The following is a 26,785-nucleotide window of genomic DNA, read 5'->3' as shown; positions in this document are numbered from 1 at the left end:
CTAGTAACGATTCGATCGATAGTGGTGTCGTGCAAGTAAGACCTCCAGATCCACACTGCAGGATTATTATGTTATAAGTTAATTACTCGAGATTACTCCGTAGAGGCCACGCCCTGAAAGTGTGCTCTCCACGAGTCCAAAATCTTCCAGGTTGTTCCTTAATCTCATCTCGTCTCGGCTATGTATACGCAAACACCAGATGTTGCATATGCCAATGCCCCGGTGAACCACGACCTAATTCCCATTACGAAATGCGGCGAACAGGGGAAAAAGAAAAAGATGAAGAAAACAAATGGTGGCTGGCCCCAGACTTCACCACCTTCACCAGCGAGACTTTGCGGTCGATACACGTGCCGGCTGCTTAACCCTCCGCCCGCCGAGTCCCGGAACGGGCTGCCCTATCAACTGGGCCGAGAGACCTAGCGTGTCCTAACACTACTAACTGCCTAACAGCCTAACAGCACTAGGGGTTTGAATGATTCATGAATAAGCCGATTTTACCGCGTGTAAGTGAACCAGTTACTGGCAGTACATAAGCCTGCTAAGTTATTGCTTGCCAATGTCTTGATATGTGCCTAGTCGTGAGTTCTTTGCTTTGATTTTGTTAGATGAATTCGTACAACTCGCGACGGAATTGCTCCGTCTGTGCATTGTCTCTCAGCAATTGGCAACATGAGAACGCCAACGGAGAAAAGACCTTAAACCAGAAGGTCCAGAACCGTGGCTCCCTCTAAGAGCCCACTACCCACTGGCCCAGAGTCCACCTTTGAAGAGTCCTAACTATATCCGGCATAGTATGCATTTCTCTGTCACGTCCAAGCTCAACCCCTCTAGCCTACTACGTAGTAGTTAGTACGAAGTCCTGCATTTGCCGGACAACAGGGATCGGCCATTTTATTTTATGCAGTAGCAGGTGGTCTGACCATACGGAAGCACTTCCTGAGCATAATATGTGATGATATAGACCGCAGTACGTACGTAGTATCTAGGTTCACTCAACACTGAATGTACCTGTGATCCAATTGTTGATACATATGATGTCCGTCTGGTTCACGCTGCACAGTCCTCCTCGTAATGGAAAGTAGGGTTGATGATCAATTGCGATTCATTCGGTACCGCACGACAAGAGATCAACCGAAACATGGTAGAAATAAGATTCATGCATTGCGTGATGGGTATTGGGTTATCTATGAAAACAATAAGATAGTAAAAGAACGCCACGATGCAAGACCAACGTCAACCCTGAAACGCCATGCAAAGTATTAAACAATAATAAGAAAAAAGTGCGATACGAGACTGTCTACCGCTCGATGTGGTGTGCGATGATTTCGCCAAATTTCTTTCGCTCTGTACAAGAATTAGCAATTCGATTCTCCGGTCGAGAAACTTTAAATGCAAACTTACCGTCATCATCCAAAAAGTGGAAATATAGCACCTTCATCTCAGCCAGAATTTCAAAGTTTGGCCGCAGATACAGCAACACGGGCTTGCTGGTCTTTTTGGGCACATCGATCTTGTCGATGCAGTTCAATGGCACAGATACGTATCGTTTTCGTTCTTTTCGTTGCGAATTCGCGAAGAAGAGGAGTGTTAACCTCTCGTGCCGTCCGCGTAAGAGTCGTAGGTTTTGGCTGATGCATTCCTCGCCGCGGCCTTTAGATTTGGCCTCGGCTATACCGGCGATGAAGACGAGTTTGGAGGATAGAAGTAATTCCTGGAATCGGACGCAGTCTATAAGCGTGTTAATAGAGGTCAATATTGGCCAAGTTCCAGCCGTAAAATGGCCGTAATGGCGTAATGTGTTGACTCACCATCCCAGTGATCGAAAGTATATGAAAGTTGTGTGGTGAATTGTGTATTGGCGGTTTGAACTGTTTGCTCATCGAGAAACGATACTCGGTGCGGGGTGTCTTCCGACAGACGAGGATATTCTAGGTGCGGAATTGGAAGTCGAGTGCCCGAAACTGTTCACTTCTCAGTATGCGGTTTTATTTGTTTATCTGACCGGGTGTCACTCACAGTCATGTAAAAAGGTGCTATGCGATCCATTCGAGCCTCCAAGGACTAAATGTTTGAGCGTTCCGTTGAGTTCTTTGACAATATCGATATGCGAATATTGCATGCGAAACAAACGAGTCTTTCGGACAAAGGATCTGCAACGGCGCCCGATGGCTTTGTTAATAAATCTCCCTCTTTATATCCCAACATCAATGTAGTACGAATATATCCAGGGTTGTAGGACGAGTACGACGAATAGGACACATACATTGTCACGGCCGGACTCAGATTCACTCGCACAACATCCACTGGAGGCGACGCTTTTCCCTTGTCGCTCACAGTAGGCGAGATCGAAGTCGTCGGACTCGGTGGCGGTTGAAATCTGCTGATAGACAAGAGGCTGGCCTCCGAGTCCTCGGTGGCGGTCGATCCGTAACTCATGTATCGCGTATCACGAAGAGGCCATTCGGGCCAATCTTCGAAATCCTGGGAGACCACTGTATTCATGCTTTCCAGAGAGTAAAAACCTCGACGTGGCGTCGAGTTGCGCAAGCATGTAAACTTATATATAATTAGGTGATGTAACTCTTAAATGTGGCTCCCGCCAGAGGAAGCGATTTGGAAAGTGGAAACGGTAGAAAATAGTCGAATCGGGTAGCGCGATATTATGGCATTATTTTGTGTATGAATCCGCTTGGTTCTGGCTTTTGCCTCGACGGACTGTGGCACCTCTAGTTGAAACGCTGTTTTTGCTTTTGTATCTGGTACCTGAAATCTGTCTCCGTGAGAGAAGTGAATTTGATTATTCGAGAGGGGGAGCAAGCGTTCGAGGTTGAGATGGAGGGCAACGGTCTTGTACTAGTGAGGTATGGCAGCGCGACGATAACAAGAGGAGGAATAAGAAAACATCAGCCACCACATTGCAATTGCACACGCAGGAGCTATGGTATGAGCTGTGTCGTGACAGGCCAAGAACGAAAAAAGCCATGACTTACTCAGTCTACAAGGATGCCTGCAACGAGCACAAGCGAATCACGAGGAGTACCCCCCCAAGAGACCATTGCGGGGCTTCGATTGGCTCTCCGGGTCCCCACAAGGCGCGGTACTGCCAGATCGCCTGGAGCGGCTATAGACATGGTCTAGTCTTGATGCGGGTTAGCGCATGTGATTCAGCTGGAAATGAGCCCCACTTGCAAAAAGCACGGACCCGGCTATTTCCACGCTGTTGGGTTTATGGGCTGCATTGCCGCAACGTGCTCGATCGATTGGCTGTCGACAAAAGCTTGGTACGGGACCCACAACCGTAAAAGCCACCCTCCTGCACCAACTTCCAGACTGATTCCATTTCATCCGCAGGTAGCCTGAAGCCGAAGTACAGGTACATAGCATCACCGGCATCATGTCCGCGTCAGTCCTAGCTCGTCTCGTACATAGTGCTTGGCACATGAATGTGGTGAAAACACATGCTATTTTCCTCCGCAGTACGAAGTTGCAATATATGCTTAGCCGAGTCGAGCCCAGGGGTCCTATGTCTGGCTGGGCAACGCTTTACCTAGGTATGCTATGCAGCGAGCCTCCGAAGACTCGATGAAGGATAGGGTTCTCGAATGGATGGTATCACGGACTGTTCCGTACTCCGTGCCCCGTTACGTATACAATCAACTAGTATACTAGTTACTGTGGCCGAGCTAATCCAACCGATGAACCGGGGGCCCTCAGTCATTTACCAACACGTGGAAAATGGATTGTCTCTCGATGATGACACCACCTGACACTTGCAGTGACATGCCGAAGATCAGTCCATTAGCCTCTGGCATAAACGCACGAAACTTATTTTATGTACGGGTACAACGTACTACAATGTACTACATATGTATGTATAGTAAAAAGCAAACACGACGTCGATAACAAATGCAAGCCAAGGAGAAGCTCAAAGCGTGGAACGGGTGGGACGCGAAGGATTCCCAACCCGACGCCCTTCCAGAAGCCTTTGTATGAAACACGTGGTCCTTAGGGCTCTGCCGATGGGACGATGCTACGTTATTCCGCAGTAAAACTCGGACAAAAGTCCCAGGGCTCATCTCGATGTACTATGTGGCCTACTAGGCCAAGGCGCAAACGCGTATGTAGGCTGACGTCTCTAGTGTGTGAGGGGAATCAGAGATTAGATTGAAGTCGAGTCGTCAATGCTCACGTGTATCGCATACGGAGTCGATTTGGAAATTAGCATCAGCAGACTGCATACAAAATATACAGCTTGAGCACAAATCTAACCTTCATGTATTAGGTTTGAGCTCTCACGCAAAGCCAAGATCGCCCAACAAATCGGTTAGGAGCAGATACTGAAATTCCTTGCTTGAGGCTTATCATCGGATACTCAATCGAGACCGATCACTACGTACTCGACTTCAAGGCCGTCGACTATATGAGGTCAGAATCCCCGAGTCGAACTATGGCTCATCAATTTGCTAGCCTCATCGCGTACGAAATCGCCGCGCACGAACCTTCTATGGAGTACTAGTACATGTACGCTATTCTCAAGAAGGAGCAGCTTTTACATAAGTTACGTACCTGGCACTATCTGCGTACTAGCTCCTTCCTGAGAAGGTCAATACGAGCGAGAAGGATTGATATGCATAAATTGAAAAAAAAAAGGCACGCTTTGACGATAAGTTGCTAGTACTACTTGCTACAAGTACGTACTTGCCCCCGACTTCCGATCTCCGAACCTTGATGATCAAAATGAGTGCCGTAAAGTACAGTGCAGAAACTAGTCCCAAGTAAATGCCATCATGAGTCTAAGCTGACTTTATAACGCCTCCAACATTCCCGAACGCGTCCAAGCTTTCGTTAGCGAGCAATTAGGATTTCATCCTAGCAACACGTGTGCCAACATCATGGTTCTTGACTTATGATGAAAGTCTTGGATGAGTTGATTTCTTCGCGTTCTGCGCGTGTTCGATAATACTTTTCTGGAAGCTTTTTGCTAGACTGATACTCGAACTCTTCAAGCATTCGTCCTTGTGATGGATGTTTGTCCATTGTCTACTGACCCCAGCCGTCGAAACGGCTCSCTCGGCTTACCCGGATCTGTCGTCGTCTATTCTCACCGTAGGAGCTACTATCGACCTATCGACCCCATAATCTATTTAAAATACCACGTGCGATGGTGGCGACGGAGCTGGTTCCCTGCTCGAGGACGGCAAAGTTTGAACAAAATCGGGGACAATAATGGGCCTGTTAAGCAGGCCGTCTCTATCGCATGGTGGACATTGTTGTACTAGATTGTTGCTGTTGGTTTTCGTCTGATTGAATCGGACATTGCTCCATAGTCCGTAGAACCTGGCCACCTTTCTTGATATTGACGTGGATATGTCTTATCAACGAAACTGTTGTCCACGTCCTTGAATATGTCATTCCATAGTATTTGTAGCTCAATATGTCAGCCTTATGCAATGACTTAGAGTCTTCATTATACTTTCAACCCGCGACGAATACCGGTATTGTTCGAATGAGCTTAGCACTGACCAGGTTCAATTAAATTAACGTTCGGAGCTTCTGATTCCTACTAGTTTGCTGTGGAGTCGACTATATTCATACTGGAGACGGTTTACATGGACGAGGATAAGGTTGTTTGGTCACGGAAATGAAGGAGCACGTCAAGCTCCCGCTGCGATACTGAGACTCTTCAGATTGAATGGACACTTGCCAGAGATATCATTGTTGTTTTCCAGCAGTAGGATAGAAGTGTCGTAATTGGTATGATAGTACACTGGTGTTAAGCCATCCCCAGTTGTTGCATCGGCCACTCAATCCACCTATGAAACTGACGTTGTATAGAATCCCTAATACCCCCCATGACATGGACATCCCATCCCTTCATAAACCATACCGTTTGCATGTACTTCAAAAGCATAGCCCAGTAGGCCAGAATCACCAGAGCCGTTGGCTCTTTTCGTTCGAGCTGTTTCACGAATGCGTCCGGCAGTCGGTATACCCACCCTATGAGTAGTTGCATCAAGCCCACTGGTGGCCACCGAATCGATCGCTTATTGTGAACCTCATTCATAACCGTAATTAGGTCGTCGATAACACTGTCGTACATGGTGACATCACTTTCTCGTTGCAACTTTTGCCGAACCAGCGTCCGTATTTCTTGTAGCTGTGCTATGTGACTGTCCATCTCACTCCGCTCTAACGACAACTCGACAATGGGTGCTAGAGGCTGAGGCTTTGGTTCTAAAACTCCAGTGAATACCTCGCTCCGATGTGACTCTACGATCGATCTGACCCCGTTCATGAGCACCTTCCATTCGGACAGACCATGGTCACCAAACACAAGATACTCCCCAACTCTCGGCCCTCGCCCAAAGTAGACAAAACAAATCAATGTAGTCGAGATGTAAACTTGCTGGCATGTCCGACTATTGAGGCACCCCAACACAGCAGTCACCGACTGCAGCCCAAATGTGAAATGCTCATCCGCTTTTCGCACGTACTCAACTTGCCGATTGGGGAAGTCATAAGCCAAGTGTAGTGCAGAAATGGAAAGGATGAGATGTTGAATAGAGGGAAAGTCCATACCCCATCGAGGGACATGGACCTGCCAGAGTTCACGGCTGCTGGCATCGTCACTTATAGTATCGTATGTAGAAATTGCGAAATGATGGAAAAGGTGTAGATCATCTATGGAGATGTATCGCGTGGAAGGGACGTCGAAATTGCATTGCACGCCGACGGAGTGCGTCGAGACTACGTGATATTCTTCATCGACGCTAGAAGTTCCTTTCTCGTCATTCTCATTGAAGCCGTGATGTAGAAATGTGTACGGTCGAAACCGAGATCTTGTTTCTGGCAGACTTGTCGAAGAGTGTTCAGCATTGTCAATAGAAAATGTGCAATCAAGGGCACGGTCCGTGCAATTGGAGCAGACGGGTTTTTTCTCGTCGCACTATAAGGGTAAACGATTAGTAATTTCGTCGTAGTTCATTTTGCCTCATGTAGAAGAGGCTCCTCCTATGATGAACAGCGATATTCATCAATATCAGCTTTGGGCAGAATTTGAAAAATGAAACGGCAGGATCATTGGACACTTTGAACTCACTTTTATGCGCCGCCTCTTGCAGTTCCCACATCCTGCGCGTGATTTTCGATGCGACCGTCGTACCGACTTGCTTGGTTTATCGTCCGAGGATTGTCCCTTCATTTGGTCGACGATGTGCATGTTTTTGAAGATTTTGGTTTAAGAAGGAAATTTCAGCGTATTCGTACTTTATCATGTCCCGATTGGCTAACGAAAGTGGAGTTGATATCGATTCTCCTCTATTCGAGCCTCTTAAACTCCAAGTCAAGACTTGACTTACCTGTATCTTGAAGTAATCTTTTCTGACTTATTTTTTCACGGAGTACACTTTGGATATATGTCACGCCTCGTAATTCCGAATTTTGTTGCCTAGCATTGATACTCCACCCATTTTGGGCAAATCGTCGCGTATTCGTTCCATCTAGCAATAACCCTATCCATGGACACGCAAATCATTATGGCTCCCAATAGAAGCGCCCCTCTGGCTTGCTTCTTGAGTCTATCAGTGAACTTCAATTGGCTGAGTCTACCAAATATCTCAGGCAGAAGTATTTTTTTATATGGTCCGGGAGATCTTTTGCTATATTTGTCTCCAGGTTTGACGTACCATGAAACCTTTCAGGGACATATTTCCCAAAGCATCGATGAAAACTTCGTTGCAAGTATGTCATCATGTTGGGGGTGGGTATATATAGTTGAAATGATTGCCAGCCATTTATAAGTTCTAAAATTCAAAATTTGCATTGCTCACAACATTTTCTAATCCAATATACCTGCTTCTTTGCTCGTCACTGCTGATACATCATGAATCATTACACATTGACAGAACGAGGCCTGGCGCCTTTCGATCTCTACCCGTACAATCCGTCAAAAGTGGCCGGTTTGGTATTTGTCGTGATCTTTGGCGTTGGAGCAGCTACTCATTTCGTTCTGATGTTTCCTCTTCGAGCGTGGTTCTTCATTCCATTCATACTCGGCTGCATTGGTGAGTACCATCACTTCGCAGATCAATTAGAACTCTGGTAGACTGATAATTTTGATAGGCGAAGCTTTTGGCTACTACGGCCGATCATGGTCTCACAACAATATACGTGACGGCGGCCCTTATCTTCTTCAACTTATGCTTATCCTCGGATCTGCACCTCTTCTTGCAGCTACAGTCTACATGACCTTAGGCCGATTTGCACGCGCACTTCATGCAGAGCAGTACACAATTATGAGCGTGCGCTGGGTCACAAAGATCTACGTCCTGATCGATATTGCAAGCTTCCTTTGTCAGATGGCTGGCTCTGCCATGCAATCCAGCAGTGACCCCAGTGGAATCAAGCTCGGTCAGCACATAGTCATCGGCGGACTGATTATCCAACTCATCGCGCTGGGATGGTTCACTTTCGAGACCACGATTCTTCATATCCGCCTCAACAACGGCCCGACAGTGATCACGTTGAAAGATCCCTCGATTTCGTGGCGACCAACGCTTTGGACTTTGCGATGTGTCAGTGTTCTTATCTTCATTCGAAGTCTCTATCGCTTGATTGAATTTACAAGTGGCAGCAACAGTGCTCTTGCAAAAACTGAGATCTATTTGTATATCTTTGATGCGGCGCTGTTGTCAGTATCTGCTTTCCTTTTTGTTGTGATTCATCCTGCGCGCCTTTTCCGAAAACTTCATAGGCTGGCTTTGCATTTATCGGACGGGGAGGAAGATATTATGGTGTTGGCCGAACGTCCATGAACTTTTGCTCCAGTACCTTGCGGGCCTCTAACAGATATCAGATAGACCATAGGTTATGAGTGGATAATAAAGCATCCTTGTCTTTGTATTCTCTAAAGGTTGACAAGGGGAAAGATGTAAGAAAGAGTATCACACAATGTATTGTATATGGTAGTATGTTTTAGGTACGATGTCTGTGACTTAGAGTTAATTTCTAGATTGCTTCCTTTCAGACCCTGATCTTCTCCGATTTCTCATCAATCCTATTGGCCCACTTCTTTTCTGACAGCTTGGTATCGACTCCAATCGATGCTTCTTGACCAACATTCAGGCAGCCATACTCTTGGTCACTATACACGTGCGAATCCCTGCTTCGACCAAAAAATCCCAGAAATGGTGTAGCATCCCCTTTGGAAGCGTTGCTTCGACGAGATTGTTTTCGAGCACGTATGGACCACACAATACGTAATACAACTGTCAGCAGCCACAGCGCCATATTTACTAGATCCACCCAAACAGCAGCACGCATGCGAGAGACTGACAATGTAGATCCAATATACTCAGGCCGCACTGTAGGGTAAAAGATTGTCCCAAAGACTCCCACTTGAGCCAACCAAAGCACGAATATGGTCGCATCAAGGACCGACCATGCAACATGAATCGAAGACATGAGGCCGAATATGAGGCAGGTAATTGCAGATACTGCAGCGACAAACTCGGCATATATCCATTCTGCGTCAGCGTGAGCTTGTGTATTGGTGAAATGAGCGAGGTCGATTCCGTAAAGGCCGGCGACCACGGCAGCGAAGATCAACTGAAGAGCTCGAAGAATGCGGGAAACGGTGAAGAGGCGATAAATTGCACTCAAATGACGATGCAAATCGCCAGAGAGCGAAGGAGATGTGATCTCGGTCATGCTGAGCAGGAATCTCGTTTGGTGTATAGTTGGCGCCCTTAGAATCAAGCGATGTGTCGCACAATTTCAAATGTAAATTGCCGATGTAGAATACAGATGAAAATAAAAGACTTGATGGACTAGAAAAATCCTTCATTGTGTCCTAATACCATGATCGGGTTTTAATTGACCTCGACGCTGTGGAGCATGCCCTAATTTATAGCCGAAAATGGTAATAAGAGCGTATTCGTATCGTGAGGCTCCACTTGTTTCAGTGCCATCCATCGTAGTAACGAGTGTCTAAAGTTCTGGCGTCAGAAAGTAGACTAAGTGAGTCGAAATGTGGTCTATTTTTAATTAGTTCTACAATGCTCAACGACACCTGTATCAGCATGGAGGTTATTTATGTTTCTCACTCCATTTTAAAGAGCTGATGGATTGGTTATGTAGACCGTGAGAATATTTTGAGGAGTTCCCCAAGGCCACGACCCAAGCTCGATGATAACCTGAGTTTAGGTAGGGTAGATTTATTGTTAAAGACTATCAAATGGTTGCAAAAGTTGTTTGGAAGTACTCATTCAAAGTATGGTATTGTGTGATTAAGAAATTTGACGGGGAAAGCTGTAATAGCACTTCTTGGGTGGATACCTGAAAAGCTGTCAAACGATCTGCATTTTAAACTCTAAGCATTAGGATGAGATCGATCCCATACGAAGTCTACCCTGCCAAATGCATCAATTTTTAAAGAGATTACCTTCGATGGAGGTACTCTCCCTTAATCGGGTCGACTTGCCTCCTAGCTTTCGGTAATAAGTTCAGGTACAATGGGAAGACGGCCCCGGCGCAAAAAACTGCAGTGACAATACAATAAGAATATGCTTCTCCACGAGACACTTGGATGGCATGTTTTATGAAGGGGAAAAACAGTCCTCCACCAATGGCAGAGGATAAGAAAGCCGTCGCTGTTTTTGTATTGCGTCCTGTCCCACGCAATGCAATTGCATAAATGATAGGAAAAGCTCCACCCTCAAAGGCCCATAATAGAAAACCTACCGTATCATAAGCCCTGCCTGTTGTATTTATACGGAGAACGGAAAGGACAATCATTCCAATATAAGAGATGAGAAGTGCCCACCGTGGCTTCAAAAACAGCCATATGACGATGAGAGCAAGGATGCGGCCACCAATAAAAACGGTACTAGAAATGCTTGTAAAGGCACCCGGCGCATAATAGCTGTAATTCAAGCCGTGCATCTCTTGCCCTGCCACGTAAAAGAATTGGGACCACACACCTAGTGCAAGAGTCGTGAAAGGAACAGGGAGGCCGCATACCTTTGCGCTATTTGCCGGGCGCAAGCCACTTAGTTCTGCTAAATCATCATCTGGCGCCTCAGGAATTGGCAGATAGTAGAAGATAACAGCAAGAATCACATCACAGAAAGCAAGGACCAAAAATGTCCACTGTCCGTTGACCACTTGGGTCACACTATTTTTGTCTTTAAATAACACCCTGTCTGAAAGTACTTGTGCCGAGAGCGCTCCGGTGGCCTCGAAAGCCTGCGCGACACATAAACGGATCTCAGAGTATTCCAGCGGTCCACACAATGCGACAAACATATTTGCCGTCGTTTCCAATATCCCAAGACCAAAACCAACTATCAGGTTGGAGGCTAGAAATATTGCAGTTGAACCTAAAACAGCAGCTGGCCAGAAAATGAGGGTCCCACAAGCGTAGATATAGAGACCTGTTATGAAGGTAGCTGCACACCCGTATCTCTTCAGAACGAGGCGGCCCACAAGAAGAGGGCCAAGTAGATACCCCCCCTCAAATGCGCCATGAAGTCCAAGCGACTGGCCGTGGGTCAGTTGCGTGACGGTCGCGAAACTTTCATTGAGAACGCTTAGAGGGCTATAGGCGAACCCCCACAGGAAGAAAATGGTTGAGACCAGTGCATTCGGTCCAAAAGATTCCCTGTTATCCAGTTTAAGCATGTTTGCTGGCTTTGCGTTTAACAAATTGATAAATGTCATGTTTCCTCGTGCTTCGTCGTAGTCGATTTTGTCTGCTTCCTCTATTTCCGTCTGCGATGCTATTCGATGGGTTAAGACATCCATCATTTCAAAGGTTGCCGGTTCGTTTCTTGCGGTCATCGGTGCGTTGCCTCGCCCCGTTGCATCTTCTGACGAGCGGTCCATTCCTGAGTCGCTAGGTTGGATCATTGTTAATTTGAAATGAGTTGCAAGAGGCTTCAAGCTAGGAACACAAGCGCAGACTATGGTTATGTTCACCTCTACCGCAGACAACATGAACGATATTGCAGCAAACCCTGTGCGAAATTAGCATTGTGTTGCTTAGCTTCGTCCCAGACTAGAATGACGCAGTGATGGCCAAATTGGGGTCAACGGACAGGTATAATCTTCATCCGGAATTTCGCCAACCTTCGCGGTGTGAAGATCCTGCAGCCGAGATGTGGCTGTACTTTCAAGGAAAGCAATCCGAATGACATCAACCGCTATAACAAGAATGGCGGCGCCAAAGGTAATGACCAGAATAACCTTCTCCCTGGTCGGCATACGCATTCGAGTTAGTAGAGGAATTGGTATCACCAGAATTGCCGTATCAGTGATTATGTTGAACGGAGAAGTTGAAATGAATGACGCAAAAATTCCAGTGCAGTGTTCCTTGGTCTGGGTTTCAAATCGGAATTTTGCTGAGATCGGATGACACTGGAAAACTGTGTCGAAAAGTAGAGCGATGCCTACGACAGTTACCACAAAGAGTGTGATATAGTTTGCCCAATAGTAGCCCTTTTTGAGGTGCGTAAGGCTTAGGAAGAAAATAAGAACCGAAGCTTTAGCGGCTATTGAGGATGCATCCTTGAATTAAGCTGTCTCAGCATATCTCTCTATAAATTTGGAGTGGACACTTACATATAAGATCTGGAAACAATAAATGGCTTTATTCAGACCAATTTCATTCTCGGGGCTTATGAAACGAGCATGGCGTCCCAAACCCTTCCCCGTTGCGTAGAAGAGCGAAAACATCAAGCCAAAGTCAAGCATCTTCATGAAAGATCCATCAACTACCATCAAATAAAATGGCCAAAGGAGGACGAAGTGCTTCATTATGTGCAGACTTACCCATGCCAGAAGCATTAGCCAATCGGCCAGCCTCACTGTCCTAACCACAAAGACGCAGGAGATAAAGTAAAGAGCCACAAAGACAGTAGCTAGAAGAAAGACAATTATTGAAATTGCTAATATTATGTCTTGTTTTCCATCCATTCTGAGAATTTTATTAATTCATGATCATAATTTAGCAAACGGAATCCATACTACGCCTTATAGTGCCACAATGACGTTTCGATTTGGGAAGGCAACGCAGGCAAGTTTGGAGTATTGCCTCCCCATATCTAAACCGTAAAGAGTGGCTGCAAATAAACCCTTGATAATACTATGTAATGCTATAGGTGCTCAGATAGGGCGAGCTTAGGGTAATCTGGATTCGGGTTTAGAGGTCTCTGCCATGACATCATATCTCACATACTTCATCCACGCAGCTTCTTTCGATCAAATCATGGATCACAACAAACATCTCGAGGGACAATTATATGTCCATACTACATATACTGTATAGACTCTACTCAATTGTGGTTGTGATCAGCTTACCAAGATGTTATTCGCGTGGCGATTGTGATGAAGCAGCGAATTTACTTTAAACAGGCGACAATCCTTACAGGTTCCAGGTATATTGAACATAGTATTGCCCAAGCGGAATAGCAGACTTATATTAGTGAGCTTGAAACTGACGAGCTTGTACTTCTTGCCTTTTGTTTTCTATCAAAGGCCAGCTTTTGTCGATGTGTCAGCCTAGTTTTGATGATAATGTCAATCACTCTTGTACATAGTGTGCATAGAGAAGGCTGGATCTTCGTCGGAACTCACATAGTTTTAGATGAAATGTTGATACCTGGAAGGAGACCTATAGTTTTTATTTTCTTTTTTCTCGAAATTCACTTTGGATGCTCTTCGACTATCCATAATACCGACATATCGGTTCAAGTAAGAACTTTGAAAATTGACATATTAGAAGACTCAAGCTCACAATTAGAACATAACTCGATTGCGAAGCGGATCGCATTGAAACAAGACAACAAAGAACTACATATCACCTACCGGATTATATGAACACGGTCGTGTTGGTTGATATAGTTCTTACATGTAGACGTATTGATCTTCGTAGCCTAGCCGCCCAACTTGTGATTATGTACTAATGCGACCAGAAACATATTCATAATAAATATGTTTCTGGTACTTGTGTGGGGTCACATGCAGTGTTGTTAAAATATTTGAATACTGTGTTACTGCACTCTCCAACTTTTCAGTAGGCATACAATATTACTGCCTGTTCCCAGGCTTCAGAATTGTCGCAAAGATGATAAAAGGCCTGGGGGCATGCTGCAAGACATATGGAGACTTAGCATATAGTCGCCTCCTATTCGAATTCAAGATAGTCCTAGTAAGAGCCTCGGGTTATTCAAAGCAGCCGGTGTCAGTTATAGATTCAACTTCTCTGCTGGTTGAGTTTATTTTCACCATTACCTTCACAAAGTGCTATCAAGACCTCGAACTTATTCATGTCCCTGTTGCTTAATATCCCGCTTGAGCTCCGAGAGCTCATCATCGGACACGTACTCTATGCGCCGACCAGCCCTCCTGTAACTCCGATCGAGTCCGATGGGGTCGAATACAATGATCTTCGGTACAAGGCATGGCCTGGAGGAGGTGCCAAAACTTATTATACGCAGCAAAGTATGACTAGCCCTTCAAGTTGCGTGTCTCTTCTCCTCACAAATCACCAAATTTCAGTGGAGACTCGGGCAATTCTTCAACGCATGAAAGTGGACTATATCCTTGATATCTCAGTTAAGGATGATTTGACCCTCTTTCTGATCTGGCTCTCGGTGCCATGTCTCACTACCCATATATCGACTCTCTACGCGAATGTCCGTCTCTTTGGTAACATCGCCGATGAAAAAATTATCCGTAGCCAACTGGGCGACGGTGGCCGGTTGGGCTTCCACTGGTCATTCTATGCCGCTTTAGAGCGGTTCCTCCGCTATGGCCCCGTGGCAGAGAAAAGAAGCAAAGAGAAAGATAACTCCCAGAAAAGTCGTTGGAACATACAGGAATTCGAGGACCGCGGTATGCTGATCGACACACTTGTTCTCGATTTCCAGTCTGCGGAACTAGAGCTGGCCTTCCCACCAGAAAATATCACGTACGACCACTGGTCGAGTCGGCATTGTGGTAGCGACAAGTTTGACCGAAGTGAAATCCCTAGGATTTTGTCAACGTATACAACGCGCCCGGAGTGGCTTTGTCGATACATGCAGGACTGGATTTGCCATCTTCTTGGTATGGATTACTGTACGTCTAGATATGGACAGCTTCTATACGAGCGTATCGGGACCATCCAAATGCTTGTTGATGGACAACTAGAATATGAATTCGATCTTGCAGCTTGGCTAGCTGGCCTAAACTTTACCGATCCACGTGAAACAATGGGCCATTTACCCGCAAATGAAAGGGTTCCTGGATTTTGGAAATGGAAAAGAGACACGTTGTTAAGAAGAGAGGCTCAAGGGCTCCCTGTTCGACCGCCATCGGATGATGCATCGGACAAGCGAGATGAAGAATATGTGATATAAAGCACCAGTATCATTGATACCTAGGTGATCTGCTATGCCAGACAGCCCAAGGTGCGGCAGTACTACTGCTACAGGAAATGCTAGCCCTCCACAGATGTTATCATCCTTGTAGACCTTGGTAGCTGAGATTCGACATCAGAGTAGCATAAACCGGAACCAATCCGAGGTGTTAATTTAAAGAGCAGGCCAGACCGTAAGTGAAAAAAAAATAGGCTTAGAAATTTGTTGATGTTAGCTATTTTTGGGTAGTGGTATGCACTTTTGGGTTGCGATTGGGCGAATTGGGACTTTTACTAGAGATTCTGGGATCGTGGCATTGGGTCATTTTGGTCCATGCCTGCAATTCATGACATTCATGTTGGATGGTACTACACGAGTCAACACCAGTTCGGCACGATGAGTTGGTCGACACTAACCCGCCTCATATTTCCTGAGCCAGTCATTTTATACTTGGAGTTGATCGTAGATCGTGATCGGTGGGCCCCGAGGAGATCCGCATTGAATCATTGGACTTTCTCAGCCACTGAGGCTGGCTGAATTATACCCGCTTTCCATATCGGGATAACGACTGCAACCCTTTAACTGAGAGCGGCATTGATTGATCTCATGCATTCAATGATTCAAACTAGATATAAAAAGCCTCTCTTTTCTGGAAAAAAGCCCTCTTATGTTTTGCACACCACATGCTATCTCCATAATACACACAAGTTCTGAAAAAAAAAAAATGGCGCTCTCAGGAAAAGTCGCTCTTATCACCGGCGGTGTCAAGAATCTCGGTGCTGATATCGCCAGGGAACTAGCGAACGTAGGCGCCAATCTTGCTCTTCACTACAATTCTAACAGCTCGAAAGCCGATGCTGCCAAGCTCGAGACTGAGCTCAAAGAGAAGCATCCTTCGTTACAAGTCAAATTCTATCAGGGTGATCTCACTACCGCCGATGCCGTCACTGGCCTCTTTAAAGCGGTCGTAGCCGACTTTCAGAAGGTGGATATCGTTGTGAACACCGTTGGTAAAGTGCTAAAGAAGCCGATCACGGAGATCACTGAGGCTGAATACGATTCCATGTTTGCGTATGACATGCAATCTTTTTTAAGCCATGTTTACGTACTGACATTACCTTGCTGGTAGTATTAATTCCAAGGCCGCATTCTTTATTCTGAAGGAGGCTGCCGCCCATGTTCCAGACGGCGGAAAGATTATTACCATCGTCACTGCTCTCCTGGCCGCGTTCACGGGCTTCTATACATCGTACGCCGGCAGCAAAGCCCCAGTTGAGCACTTTACCCGGTACGTTCTACCATTTATTCTGTACAGAACACGTCGTCTCTTTTACTGACAGCAGGGAATTTAGGGGTGTGAGTAAAGAGCTCCAACAACGTCGAATCAGCGTGAATGCTGTTGCGCCAGGACCAATGGATACTCGTGAGTTCCCTCCCTTTTCAGCTTAGCTGATTTCAGCCGACAGTAAGAAAAAGATTAATAACTGATTCAACCGCATAGCATTCTTCTATCCACAGGAATCGCCTGAAGCTGTTGAGTATCACAAGGCTAATGGCATGGGCAATCGTCTCACCGAGACGACTGATATCGCACCGCTAGTGCGCTTCCTGTGCACAGAAGGAGGATGGATTACGGGACAGACCATCTTTGCGAATGGTGGCTATACTACCCGATAATTTATGATCACAGAGAGTATCAAGACCCAGGAAGAGTTGCGCTGATTCCATATTGGTAATTCGATCCTTGATGAAATAAACGGATAATGTTATATGTTTAGTATTCACATCGTATATAGGTCTGAGGGTCAGGAAAGAGACTCCCCTGTGTATTAAGTCGCTACTAAAACTCTTGAAAGGAGCGAGAGCTCTCTGCAATCTCTGTTGGGACTGCAGCAATAATTCTAATTTTGGATAAGAGCATGTCCTAACCCTGATTACACAACTCTAAGCACACGAGCAATCCAGAGACCTCCAACTTCCTCCAATATTGTTCGAAATAATACCATTAGCAGTCAATTGTGATTACAAAAGTTGTACTACATATATGAGCTTTGATAGTCCTAAAATGGTAGTGTATCTAAAGATTTTTCCGAGAACAGCGAAATGTGAAATTGACGTCAACGCCGAGAGCTCCAGTCAAGCTGCCCTAACACTAAGAACAATCATCAAGGATTACTGGCCAATGACTATGGTCAATACATTTCTTTGTCGGCATTTCCGTAGGACCGTAGGATAAACAAGGTTGATTTGTTAAATCTGTTTTCGTATGTTTGTTGGTCGCGCTTATAACTTGAAAAATGGTAGCGGTTGACGCAAGCGTAAGGATACAACGAGATGGTTACAAACTAGTATATCACCGGTAGTAAGATAGTTGTTGATATCAGTAATTGATTGCAAAATACTATCTAATGTAATACTTGCGATACCATATGCAGTAGTAGTGGGTAAACTATGCCGCAACCTTTGCCAAAGGGCCAAAAGTCTGTGTCCAGGATCTGATCTTTCGCCCATAGAAGTACATCGGAATCGCAATGAGAAGGAAGAAATATTGAATTGCAACCATTTCACCGAAAGCCTATATATGGTCAGTGTTATTAACATAGTTCCAGATCAGGAATACCTACATCTTGGATACCACCTGCAGCTTGCCAATTCACAGTATAGAGCGCTAGGATGGTTGCGATGGCATTTCTGATGACGAATACGACAACAAGTGCCTCTCCAGCCATCTTCCGGACTGTTAGCTATCATTTCCTCTGGAGCAATTGGAAATATTTGCGACATACTTCCTTGTATCCATCGACGGCGTACGTGACAACGACATTGGAAACCGCCGTCAACCCAAAACCTTGCATCATATATCCAAAAGCAGGGCCAATCCAAGCCGTCTTGTGAGCCACGCAGAGACCGAAAATGAGGACACCTAGCGGCCCAATAATGGCGGGGATGATGATAGCAGGCAATCTGAATTCAGGTTCTCGCCTTCCATTGTTTGCCTTGGTCATGCGATTTGCAATCATATCGATCAGCTTGCCTCCGAGGAAGAACGCGAATATGGCACCGATAAAGCCGGATATGGAGAGGAGGCCAAGGCTACCAACTTTCCAGCCATAAGGAGGCTTGGTGAATGTTTGGCTGGAAGTAAGTTGTACGACGATGTTCCTAGAAAAGTTAGCCACATAAGGAACCAGTTTTGTTTATCACTTACCATCCGACAAATGTGCCTACAGTTAGACCAGTCCAAGTAATTGGAGGATATGCTGCTAGACGAATAGTAGACCAAAACGCTTTGAAAAACGATACGTCCTTCCTGTAACCACGCGTCAAGCTCATCCAGGAGACAAGACTTCGTTTTGGTGCGTAGGATGAACTCGGTAAGTCCAGATCAGCCGTTTCTCGGGAGTAGTTTGATTCTCTGATTGAGACTAAACCCACCAAGAAGGTGGCTCCTCCAGCAATAGCGATCAAGCCACATGTCCAACGCCAGCCCACCTCCTGCGTAATGTATGCACAAACCAGTGGACCAAGAAAAAAGCCGGTACTAAGGGCAAAGTGGAAAATCATCATACAATGCCCACGTTCATGAACAAAGAACAGATCGGCAACCAGAGATGGCACTGTGGCATCCGCGGCAGAACCTGCAAAGCCAGAGACAATGCGAGCAGCCAGGAGACTTTCGAAGCTATGTGTGAGAAAGCTCCAGACGTTTGTTCCGATAAGAAGTAGAAGAGCTACCAAATATACGGGCCGTTTCCCAGTGACTCGCGACAATGGGACCCATATTGCGTTTCCTACACCTAGAAGGAGGACGTTGAAGCAGACGAGGTAACCGGCTCGAGTCGTTGATTCATGGAATTCCTTGCTTAAGGGAACGATAGCGACGGTGAAGTTGCTGGAATTGAAGGTTGCGAGGACCGTGAAGAAACATACTGTGAGATAGGTCGAGTACTTTTCGAAATTTGTCCAATTCTGAGTGTCAATATTAGCATTGTTGACTCTGTCACATTTTCATGGATGTGGTTTGGATGGGTCAAAGTTATACCAGTGGATCATTGGGATCTTGTGTGGGTTGCGGTATCAGAACAAGCTCGTTGACGATTTTTTTCTCCGAGTCGATGTCTTGTTCAGGGGCAACGCGCCCAACTGACTCGATATGGAGAGCCTCGTTGCCAGGGGAGACTATATCCTTGCTCATTATGCCAGAGATATCGCTTTCGGTGTTCTATGGGTATATGGTGAATGTGACATGGCAGAAGAGTCGTAGGATTATCACTCCTTTTCTAGTCCAGTGAGAGCATACCAATGACCTGGATGACCCCAGTCCGGGGTAACCGGGGCCTTTGCGGGGGCGCTTAGACTGTGATACTACTGAAGTGGAGTGTCATCTTTCAGCTTGGATTGAAGACCATACACCCAATAGCACTGACTCGGAATCGCCGCTCTCTAGCTTTTAGGGTTTCCATGTCTCCGGGGCAAAGTACGGCAAATCCGAGTCACGTCGAGGCAAGGAGAACTCGCCGAGTTTCAAGGCTTTTCACTTGTGGGAGCTTAGTTGTAAAAATTTACAGGATCCAACATTGCGCAGCCTTCAGACTTCTTGTTTTGAATGGTGCGAGTCATCTAGACCTAGTTATGCTAGGCTAATGATAGGCTACACGTGTATGACTGCTCGCCTAGTATTGCAATCTCTTTTAGCTGTATAACACTATCTAGGGTCTAGGGTAGCTATTCTTTGTAAAGAACAAGGGGAATTAATCTTCTAGGCAAGGAATGATGTCGTAGTGATGAAAATTCGCGGTTCTTGGCCGAGGGGGGGGGTGTTCAGTTACACGGCATATCCGGTTCGTGGAAAGCTACAAGGATTTGACAGCGGGGATGAGGAATGTAATATCAGGACAGTCCTAATCATGTGAACAAAAACATGACTCGCAAATCGTGTAAGAAATCTCTGGCATAAGTTCAATTGACTCCCCGTTCGGATTTCCCGAGAGCGCGGAATGCCCCCGAGCGTGTAGCGAAGAGCTCCGCACTTCGAGAGCATTGGTACATGTGTCAGGTTCGGTAAAGCGCCATACGACACGAGGAGCTTTCGAAATTTATCTATCTTCTAGTAGCTACACAATTGCAAGCCTGGACAAAATTTTATTACGATAAGCTGAACGACACTTGTGGTGTGGAAGAGTGTATCACCATAACTTGGAGCAATTCAGCTTTACCATTGCGGAAACATAAACATGGTATGTGCCTACATCGTCGAACTGAAGCTTTGTCTCACTTATAGATTTAGGCACCAGTTGCGTCTGTTCAACTGAACGTAATTGTGGTTGGGGCGGGTTTGAGTGGCCTGGCGACAGCAATAGCAACCAGTCTGGCTGGCCACCATGTCACCGTCTTTGAGTCTGCAAAAGAACTTCGAGAGGTAAAAGCCGAAGAACGGTAACAAGTTATTTTGAACTAACAGGAAGGTACAGGTTGGTGCAGGCTTGCAAATAACCCCCAATTCCAGCAAAATACTCCAACAATGGAATCTACCAGAGCAATTATGGAAATCCGCTGCCGAGCCGACCGAACTGCTTGTCCACCGCTACTCCGGCGAAATATTAGCTAGAGAAGAGAACTTCGATAAGAAGATGCGCCAAAAGTACAATGCCCCATTCCTCGATTCGCATCGCGTGGATTTGCAATTATCACTCTATGAGCGAGCCAAGGAGCTCGGTGTCGAGATTAAGCTTGACGAGAAAGTGGACAATATCGACTTTGATCACGGTCGAGTGACTTGTGCTTCGGGCTTTAAAGCAACTGCCGATCTTATTGTCGCGGCGGACGGTCTGTGGTCGAAATGTCGTTCTCTATTTCTGAAAAAGGATGACCCACCTCTGCCTACTGGAGATCTTGCTTATCGCATCGTCTTGAATTTGGAAGATATCGAAGACCCTGAATTGAGGTCATGGGTGAAGAATCCCAAATGTCACTTTTGGATTGGACCCGGTGCACATGCCGTGGGTTACTCACTCAAAGCAGGAAATCAGTACAACATCGTGCTTCTAGTACCGGATGATTTGCCGCAAGGTTCAAGCCGGGAGGCAGCAAATGTTGAAGAAATGCTTTCGCTGTTTGAGCACTGGGATCCTATCTTGACTCGTTTCTTGAAAATGGTTGACAACGTCGAGAAGTGGAAGTTGATGCATAGTAAGTCATGGCACTTGAGATACGGATTTTATCAAGCAACAAGAAGTGATGGCTGACCGTATTAAGGGGATGAGCTTGCATCATGGGTGAATGAGAAGTCAAATTTCGTCCTTGTGTAAGTTTTTTCTCAAATCCGACTTTTATACGCTTTACGGTTATACTAAGACCTCTCTTAGGGGTGACTCGTGCCATCCTATGTTGCCATACCTAGCACAAGGTGCAAATTCAGCAATTGAAGACGGTGCTGTACTTGGTCTTCTTCTAGGCCATATCAAATCGAAAGATCAGCTGCCTCAGGCTCTCAACATGTACCAATCACTGCGCAAAACTCGCGGTGAAAGAATTGTCAAGGAGACATTCAAGCAGGTCAGTACTTCTCGTCCAGAGATGTGGTTTTGCATGTGATTGACATGAGTTATATAGCGCGAGTCCTTTCATATGCATGATGGTCCGGAGCAAGAGGCACGAGACAAAATCTTCCTATCTCAGCTGGGCAGTGAAATTCAAGGGGCTTTTCCGAGCAGATGGACTTGTCCAGTGATCCAGCCCTGGATTTATGGATATGATGCCCGCGAGGAGGTTGAAGCTGCAATTCGCGCACAACCCTTTCCCGATATCAGCGAACACACTTCCACGACAAGCAAACCTTCAACAACCAAGCCCAAGCTGCCTAGCTTCATAGAGCGTATTCTCAATTTTTTCAAGCTTGTAACTAGAAATTAAGCTAATTGTGTTAAAAGAGTGGATTTTTATTGTTGGATACAGATTGATTACAAGTAATTCAATATACCAACTTTTCGTTCGGTCTGCCATTCTTCTGTAACGACCTTTTTTAAAAACTCTAAACTTGAAAATGACATTCATAGTACCAATCTATAGATATTGTATCCTGTAGTAGTAATCAAATATATCGAATAAAGGTATAGCTAACTAACCTACACGATCACCAACTTCAAATTTTGGCAACCGGATATCTACCACAGCTGCTCGTCCACCACGGACCACTTCAAGTGCCTTTTTAAGTGCTCCTTCAATTTCACTGGCCTTCTCTACACACACTCCGAATCCAGCCCCCGCCGAAACTGCGACCTGCGAGTGATCACAGCTTGGATCAAACGTCACGTTCAACTGGTCCGCGGTCACTTTGCTACTGTGTCCATTTTTGTGAACAGTGATAGCACTCAACATCGGACTCTTCCATCCACGATTGTTCAAGATAACCGTCAAAAATGGAGCATTGTACTTGCGGGCCATCCAGTGTACGTTAGCCGGGAGACTGAACAAGAAAGACCCGTCACCCGTAACAGCGACAATGGTTGAGGACGGAGATGCCAGTTTTGCGCCGATAGCCGCTCCTCCATGCCAACCTAATGCTGTTCCTCCGGAGGTGAAATATGATCCAGGCTGAGTCCTCATTAGGACATCGGCAATGGGTCGGAAGTTGGATATACCTTCTGAAAGGACAATGCAGGAGTCATCCAAAACAGATCGCAACACAGACAACGCATAATGGGGTGTTATAACTTCGTCGTTGGTTGGGACAATAGCGAGCTTGTTGATCTGTGCAATATATTCGTCGTGCCTTTCTGAAAGTTTCTGAGTTCGCGCACTCACAGTGGTGTTCTTTTCTGCAGTCAGAGCACCTGATATAAATTCATTTAACTGTTCGAGAGCGGTACGAGCATTAGCCTGACAGCTCAACTCGGTGTCGATGTGGAACAATGACATATTGACTTTTAGCGGATCGCAGTCGATATGATAGATTTTGGCTGAGGCCGCTGGACGGAAAACGCTCTTAATCCAGGGCACGTCGCAGTCAATCACCAACACCACATCAGCGGTATCAAGGGGTGACTCTTTCAGGCCTTCACTCCACTGACTGCCTTGATACAACGGGTGAGTATGCGGAAAGTTCATATGCGCGGGCAAAGCCTCTATAACGGCGATTCCGAGAGACTCGCAAAGTTTGATGAGCTCATGGACAGCAGCCTTGTCACGACCAAGATAGGTGGTGATAACGACAGGGTTCTCAGCGGCAAGGAGAGCGGCCCCAAGTTCTTTGACTGAGCTTGGAGATAAGGCCGAACTAGCAATAGGTGTCCATTTCTTTGCATTCACTTCGTAAGGCTCAATTTCTTCTTCCAGAGCTTCGCGAGAAGCAACCAAATAGGCTGGACCTTGTGGTTCGCTTTTTGCGAATTGGGCTGCACGGAGAATGATCTGTTTTGCATTCTTGCCCGTTCGGATCTCGTGATCATATACTGAGTATCCTTTGACAATATTTCGCTGACTACCATTATCTTGTATATAATGGATAAACTCCTGGGAGAGAAAAGTTAGCCCCGCAAAACTTTGATGTGCAAGGAAAGGCCTTACATTTCTAGTTCCACGCATCTCGCCCTCCTCGGTTATGGGGCTGGTTCCAGCCATCATAATCACCGGAATCCTTGCTCTAGAAACATTATGTATTGCACCAGCCATCGCTAACGTCCCAGCATCCACGTGAACGAGCATCGCTTGCATTTGTCCACTGACTTGAAAGAAGCCTTGGGCGGCTGAAAGGCCGACGAACTCGTTAGGAGCAGTCAGAAAACGCAGTCCTTGTCTGTTGTCCAGCTGCCATTTTGATACTGCTTCAACAATTGCAGGATGGTCACTTCCAAGATTGACAAACAGATGCGATACTCCTGCTGAGGCCAATGCCTCCAGCATCGCCGTAGCGGTTGTATAATTCGACATGATCGTCGACACTTTTTGCTACAACTTGTTTCTTGTCAAGCAGGGATATAGAGACCCAGAAACAAAGCAATACACAATATATAGTCTTAAGACGCGTTTGATCATATGACTGAATGAAGCAATGTCGCCAAAATGCGGAGAAGCGGAGACGCTGAAGCTACTCTCCAATGGATGCTCCGCTCGGTAATCCCGAACACGGTCTATCTAGGTCAATCATCGTATAGAACAAATAATTGTGGCGTTTAGGTATTTGGAATCAGCCGATCTTGGCACAGGTCAGTTTAAAGTTTGGTATTACTCATGTCGGGGAATGTTGCGATATTGATTGTGTAGTTCCAACAGAAAATTAGGTATTCGGAACGTCCGATGTAGAGATAGTTACATCGAATCATTTGTCCATTTTTCGAGTATTAGAAGCTATCAAGCAAAAGAAATTTCTACCATTTGTATTTGAGACAGTGTATATACGGGCATGTCTCAAAGAATAATACGATCATTCTGTTGCAAATATTGAAGTCTGGTGTATCATTCTATCATAGACAGTACATTAAATAGGAAAGGAATGTTCTCCTGCAGAGATCGTAATGACCCTGTCCTCCGTGAACTCATTGATGCAAGCATTGCCCCCAAACTTTCCATAACCACTCGCTTTCTGTCCTCCCAAAGGCAAATGTGGTTCGTCATGAACTGTAGGACCGTTGATATGACAAGAACCACTCTTTATCCGCCGCGCAACTTTGATCGCCTGTAATATGTCAGTGCTGAAGACCGACGCAACMAAGCCATATTCCGTATCGTTGGCGATGTTGATAGCTTCTTCGACCGAATCGAATTCGAACAAAGTCACGACAGGACCGAATGACTCTTGATGATATAGGTCCATGTCCTTTGTGATCTTTGATAATGCGACGGGCTGGACAATGGCACCAGAGATGGAGAATTTTCCCCCAACAATTTCTGCTCCGTTTTCCACCGCATTACTTACCAATTTGTGTACACGCGCACCTGCCGTGGCATTTATCAGGCTTCCAAGAGGCGCTGAAGCATCCACCGATGGATCAGCCGCGTACATAGAATCGATCTTGGCTCTGAAAAGCTCTTGAAATTTGGCAGACACAGTCCGGTCGATGATAATGCGCTCAGTTGACATGCAAATTTGTCCCTGATGCTGCATTGCGCCGAAAGCAGCTGCTTTGACCGCCTCTTCGAGGTTCGCGTCCTTGAGTACAACCATGGGTGCTTTGCCTCCTAATTCAAGGACCACCGGTTTTAGATATTTGGCACACACTGCACTTATAATCTTTCCCACCGGTGTGCTGCCGGTGAAATTGACTCGAGTAACAGCACTATGGGCGATCATGGCCTCGGTGATAGGTCCGGCATCTGCGCGAGGACAGCAGATGAAGTTGAGTACACCCGCAGGCAGTCCAGCCTGTCGGAAACAGTCCACTAATAGATACTGAGTGTAGGCGCTAGCCTCCGAAGCCTTGAGCACACAGGTATTACCGCAGACGAGTGGGGTGATAAAGGCCCGAATGCCCAGAATGATAGGCGCGTTCCAGGGCGCGATACCCAAGACCACACCGCAGGGTTCCTTGTAAACCAGAGCAATAGTACCTTCGTCATTACTCTGTAGCAGCTCTCCCTTAACCTGAGTCACCATGCCAGCACCTTCCATCACAAACTGTATTCCGGTTTTGATATTAAACGCAGCCCAGCTTTTCTTCGCACCCGTCTCTGCCACCATAGCATTGACAAGCTCATCTTGTCGGGATTGGAGAATTTGTACAGCCTTGTTTAGGATTTCGCGGCGCTTGATTGGGGTTGTCTCGCGCCATGATTCGAATGCTTTTTGAGCACTTTCGACAGCTTGAATTGCTTGCTGCTGTGTTGCGGCGGGKGCAAGATGCACAACTGAGCCGGTGATGGGATCGAGCACAGGAAAAGAAGCCTCTGTGTGTTTGTCGTCGTTGTTAACCACAAGTCCGAAACGGGCACCACTTGCATTACCGCTGCCGTTAGATTGAGTGGAAGCCATCTTTGGTTTTTTCGAATGTTGGCTATTTTCAATATCAGCAAGGAAAAAAGTCTAGTTGACAGCGCAGTATGCTACTTCTGCTTCTACTCAATATTCTGTATTCGACGATAGCAAGTTGGCCGCATAAATATTGCGGGGAGGCATGTTTTCTCCGGATCTTCAGCATTGCGCCGCCGGCTTTCGCCAGTTTTAGCGCTGAATACATCCGATACAAGCGTGATTATCCGTTTCCTAGTTGAGCGAGACGGCATATCCGAGAATCCGGAAAATCCGTAGCGGTCGAAGACAACCTAACAGATCTGTATAGTCCCACGAAACTTTGAAAAGTACCGGAAGCAAAGGAATAAAGCAGGAGAAGATAATAAGATCTATAAGGTTTAGTTATGCTTCTCGCCGAAAAATCCGAGCCAACACTTTT

General features: G+C 46.0%; 9 protein-coding genes across 9 annotated transcripts; 4 read left to right on the top strand and 5 right to left on the bottom strand.

The window, feature by feature from the left end:
- Positions 1 to 1,300: 1,300 nt before the first annotated feature.
- BHQ10_003749 (uncharacterized protein) lies at positions 1,301 to 7,222 on the bottom strand (the record flags this gene model as incomplete). The annotated part of the gene is made up of 7 exons (XM_040876039.1): positions 1,301 to 1,347; positions 1,405 to 1,731; positions 1,812 to 1,964; positions 2,020 to 2,153; positions 2,267 to 2,484; positions 5,891 to 6,949; positions 7,103 to 7,222. The coding sequence occupies 7 exons, from the start codon at positions 7,220 to 7,222 to the stop codon at positions 1,301 to 1,303; spliced, it is 2,058 nt and encodes a 685-aa protein (XP_040732253.1).
- A 663-nt stretch (positions 7,223 to 7,885) lies between these two features.
- Positions 7,886 to 8,816, top strand: BHQ10_003748 (uncharacterized protein; the record flags this gene model as incomplete). Its single annotated transcript, XM_040876038.1, has 2 exons — positions 7,886 to 8,066; positions 8,125 to 8,816. 2 exons carry the CDS (start codon positions 7,886 to 7,888, stop codon positions 8,814 to 8,816), a joined length of 873 nt encoding a protein of 290 aa, XP_040732252.1.
- Positions 8,817 to 9,024: 208 nt separating this feature from the next.
- BHQ10_003747 (uncharacterized protein) lies at positions 9,025 to 12,270 on the bottom strand (the record flags this gene model as incomplete). The annotated part of the gene is made up of 3 exons (XM_040876037.1): positions 9,025 to 9,748; positions 10,826 to 12,017; positions 12,099 to 12,270. 3 exons carry the CDS (start codon positions 12,268 to 12,270, stop codon positions 9,025 to 9,027), a joined length of 2,088 nt encoding a protein of 695 aa, XP_040732251.1.
- Positions 12,271 to 14,327: 2,057 nt separating this feature from the next.
- Positions 14,328 to 15,401, top strand: BHQ10_003746 (uncharacterized protein; the record flags this gene model as incomplete). The annotated part of the gene is made up of 1 exon (XM_040876036.1): positions 14,328 to 15,401. One exon carries the CDS (start codon positions 14,328 to 14,330, stop codon positions 15,399 to 15,401), a length of 1,074 nt encoding a protein of 357 aa, XP_040732250.1.
- A 724-nt stretch (positions 15,402 to 16,125) lies between these two features.
- On the top strand, positions 16,126 to 17,078 carry BHQ10_003745 (uncharacterized protein; the record flags this gene model as incomplete). The annotated part of the gene is made up of 4 exons (XM_040876035.1): positions 16,126 to 16,472; positions 16,531 to 16,689; positions 16,754 to 16,824; positions 16,903 to 17,078. 4 exons carry the CDS (start codon positions 16,126 to 16,128, stop codon positions 17,076 to 17,078), a joined length of 753 nt encoding a protein of 250 aa, XP_040732249.1.
- A 772-nt stretch (positions 17,079 to 17,850) lies between these two features.
- On the bottom strand, positions 17,851 to 19,596 carry BHQ10_003744 (uncharacterized protein; the record flags this gene model as incomplete). Its single annotated transcript, XM_040876034.1, has 5 exons — positions 17,851 to 17,976; positions 18,026 to 18,130; positions 18,188 to 18,563; positions 18,610 to 19,370; positions 19,444 to 19,596. The coding sequence occupies 5 exons, from the start codon at positions 19,594 to 19,596 to the stop codon at positions 17,851 to 17,853; spliced, it is 1,521 nt and encodes a 506-aa protein (XP_040732248.1).
- A 1,039-nt stretch (positions 19,597 to 20,635) lies between these two features.
- BHQ10_003743 (uncharacterized protein) lies at positions 20,636 to 22,313 on the top strand (the record flags this gene model as incomplete). Its single annotated transcript, XM_040876033.1, has 6 exons — positions 20,636 to 20,638; positions 20,689 to 20,820; positions 20,873 to 21,590; positions 21,657 to 21,705; positions 21,767 to 21,956; positions 22,014 to 22,313. The coding sequence occupies 6 exons, from the start codon at positions 20,636 to 20,638 to the stop codon at positions 22,311 to 22,313; spliced, it is 1,392 nt and encodes a 463-aa protein (XP_040732247.1).
- A 207-nt stretch (positions 22,314 to 22,520) lies between these two features.
- Positions 22,521 to 24,329, bottom strand: BHQ10_003742 (uncharacterized protein; the record flags this gene model as incomplete). Its single annotated transcript, XM_040876032.1, has 2 exons — positions 22,521 to 23,912; positions 23,967 to 24,329. The coding sequence occupies 2 exons, from the start codon at positions 24,327 to 24,329 to the stop codon at positions 22,521 to 22,523; spliced, it is 1,755 nt and encodes a 584-aa protein (XP_040732246.1).
- Positions 24,330 to 24,876: 547 nt separating this feature from the next.
- BHQ10_003741 (uncharacterized protein) lies at positions 24,877 to 26,367 on the bottom strand (the record flags this gene model as incomplete). The annotated part of the gene is made up of 1 exon (XM_040876031.1): positions 24,877 to 26,367. One exon carries the CDS (start codon positions 26,365 to 26,367, stop codon positions 24,877 to 24,879), a length of 1,491 nt encoding a protein of 496 aa, XP_040732245.1.
- Between the last annotated feature and the right edge of the window lie 418 nt (positions 26,368 to 26,785).

The sequence above is a fragment of the Talaromyces amestolkiae genome (genome assembly GCF_001896365.1).
Source record: "Talaromyces amestolkiae strain CIB chromosome Unknown scaffold6.1, whole genome shotgun sequence".
NCBI lineage: Eukaryota > Fungi > Ascomycota > Eurotiomycetes > Eurotiales > Trichocomaceae > Talaromyces > Talaromyces amestolkiae.
Note: the sequence above shows the minus strand (reverse complement) of the source record. Positions and strands in the feature narration are given on the sequence as shown.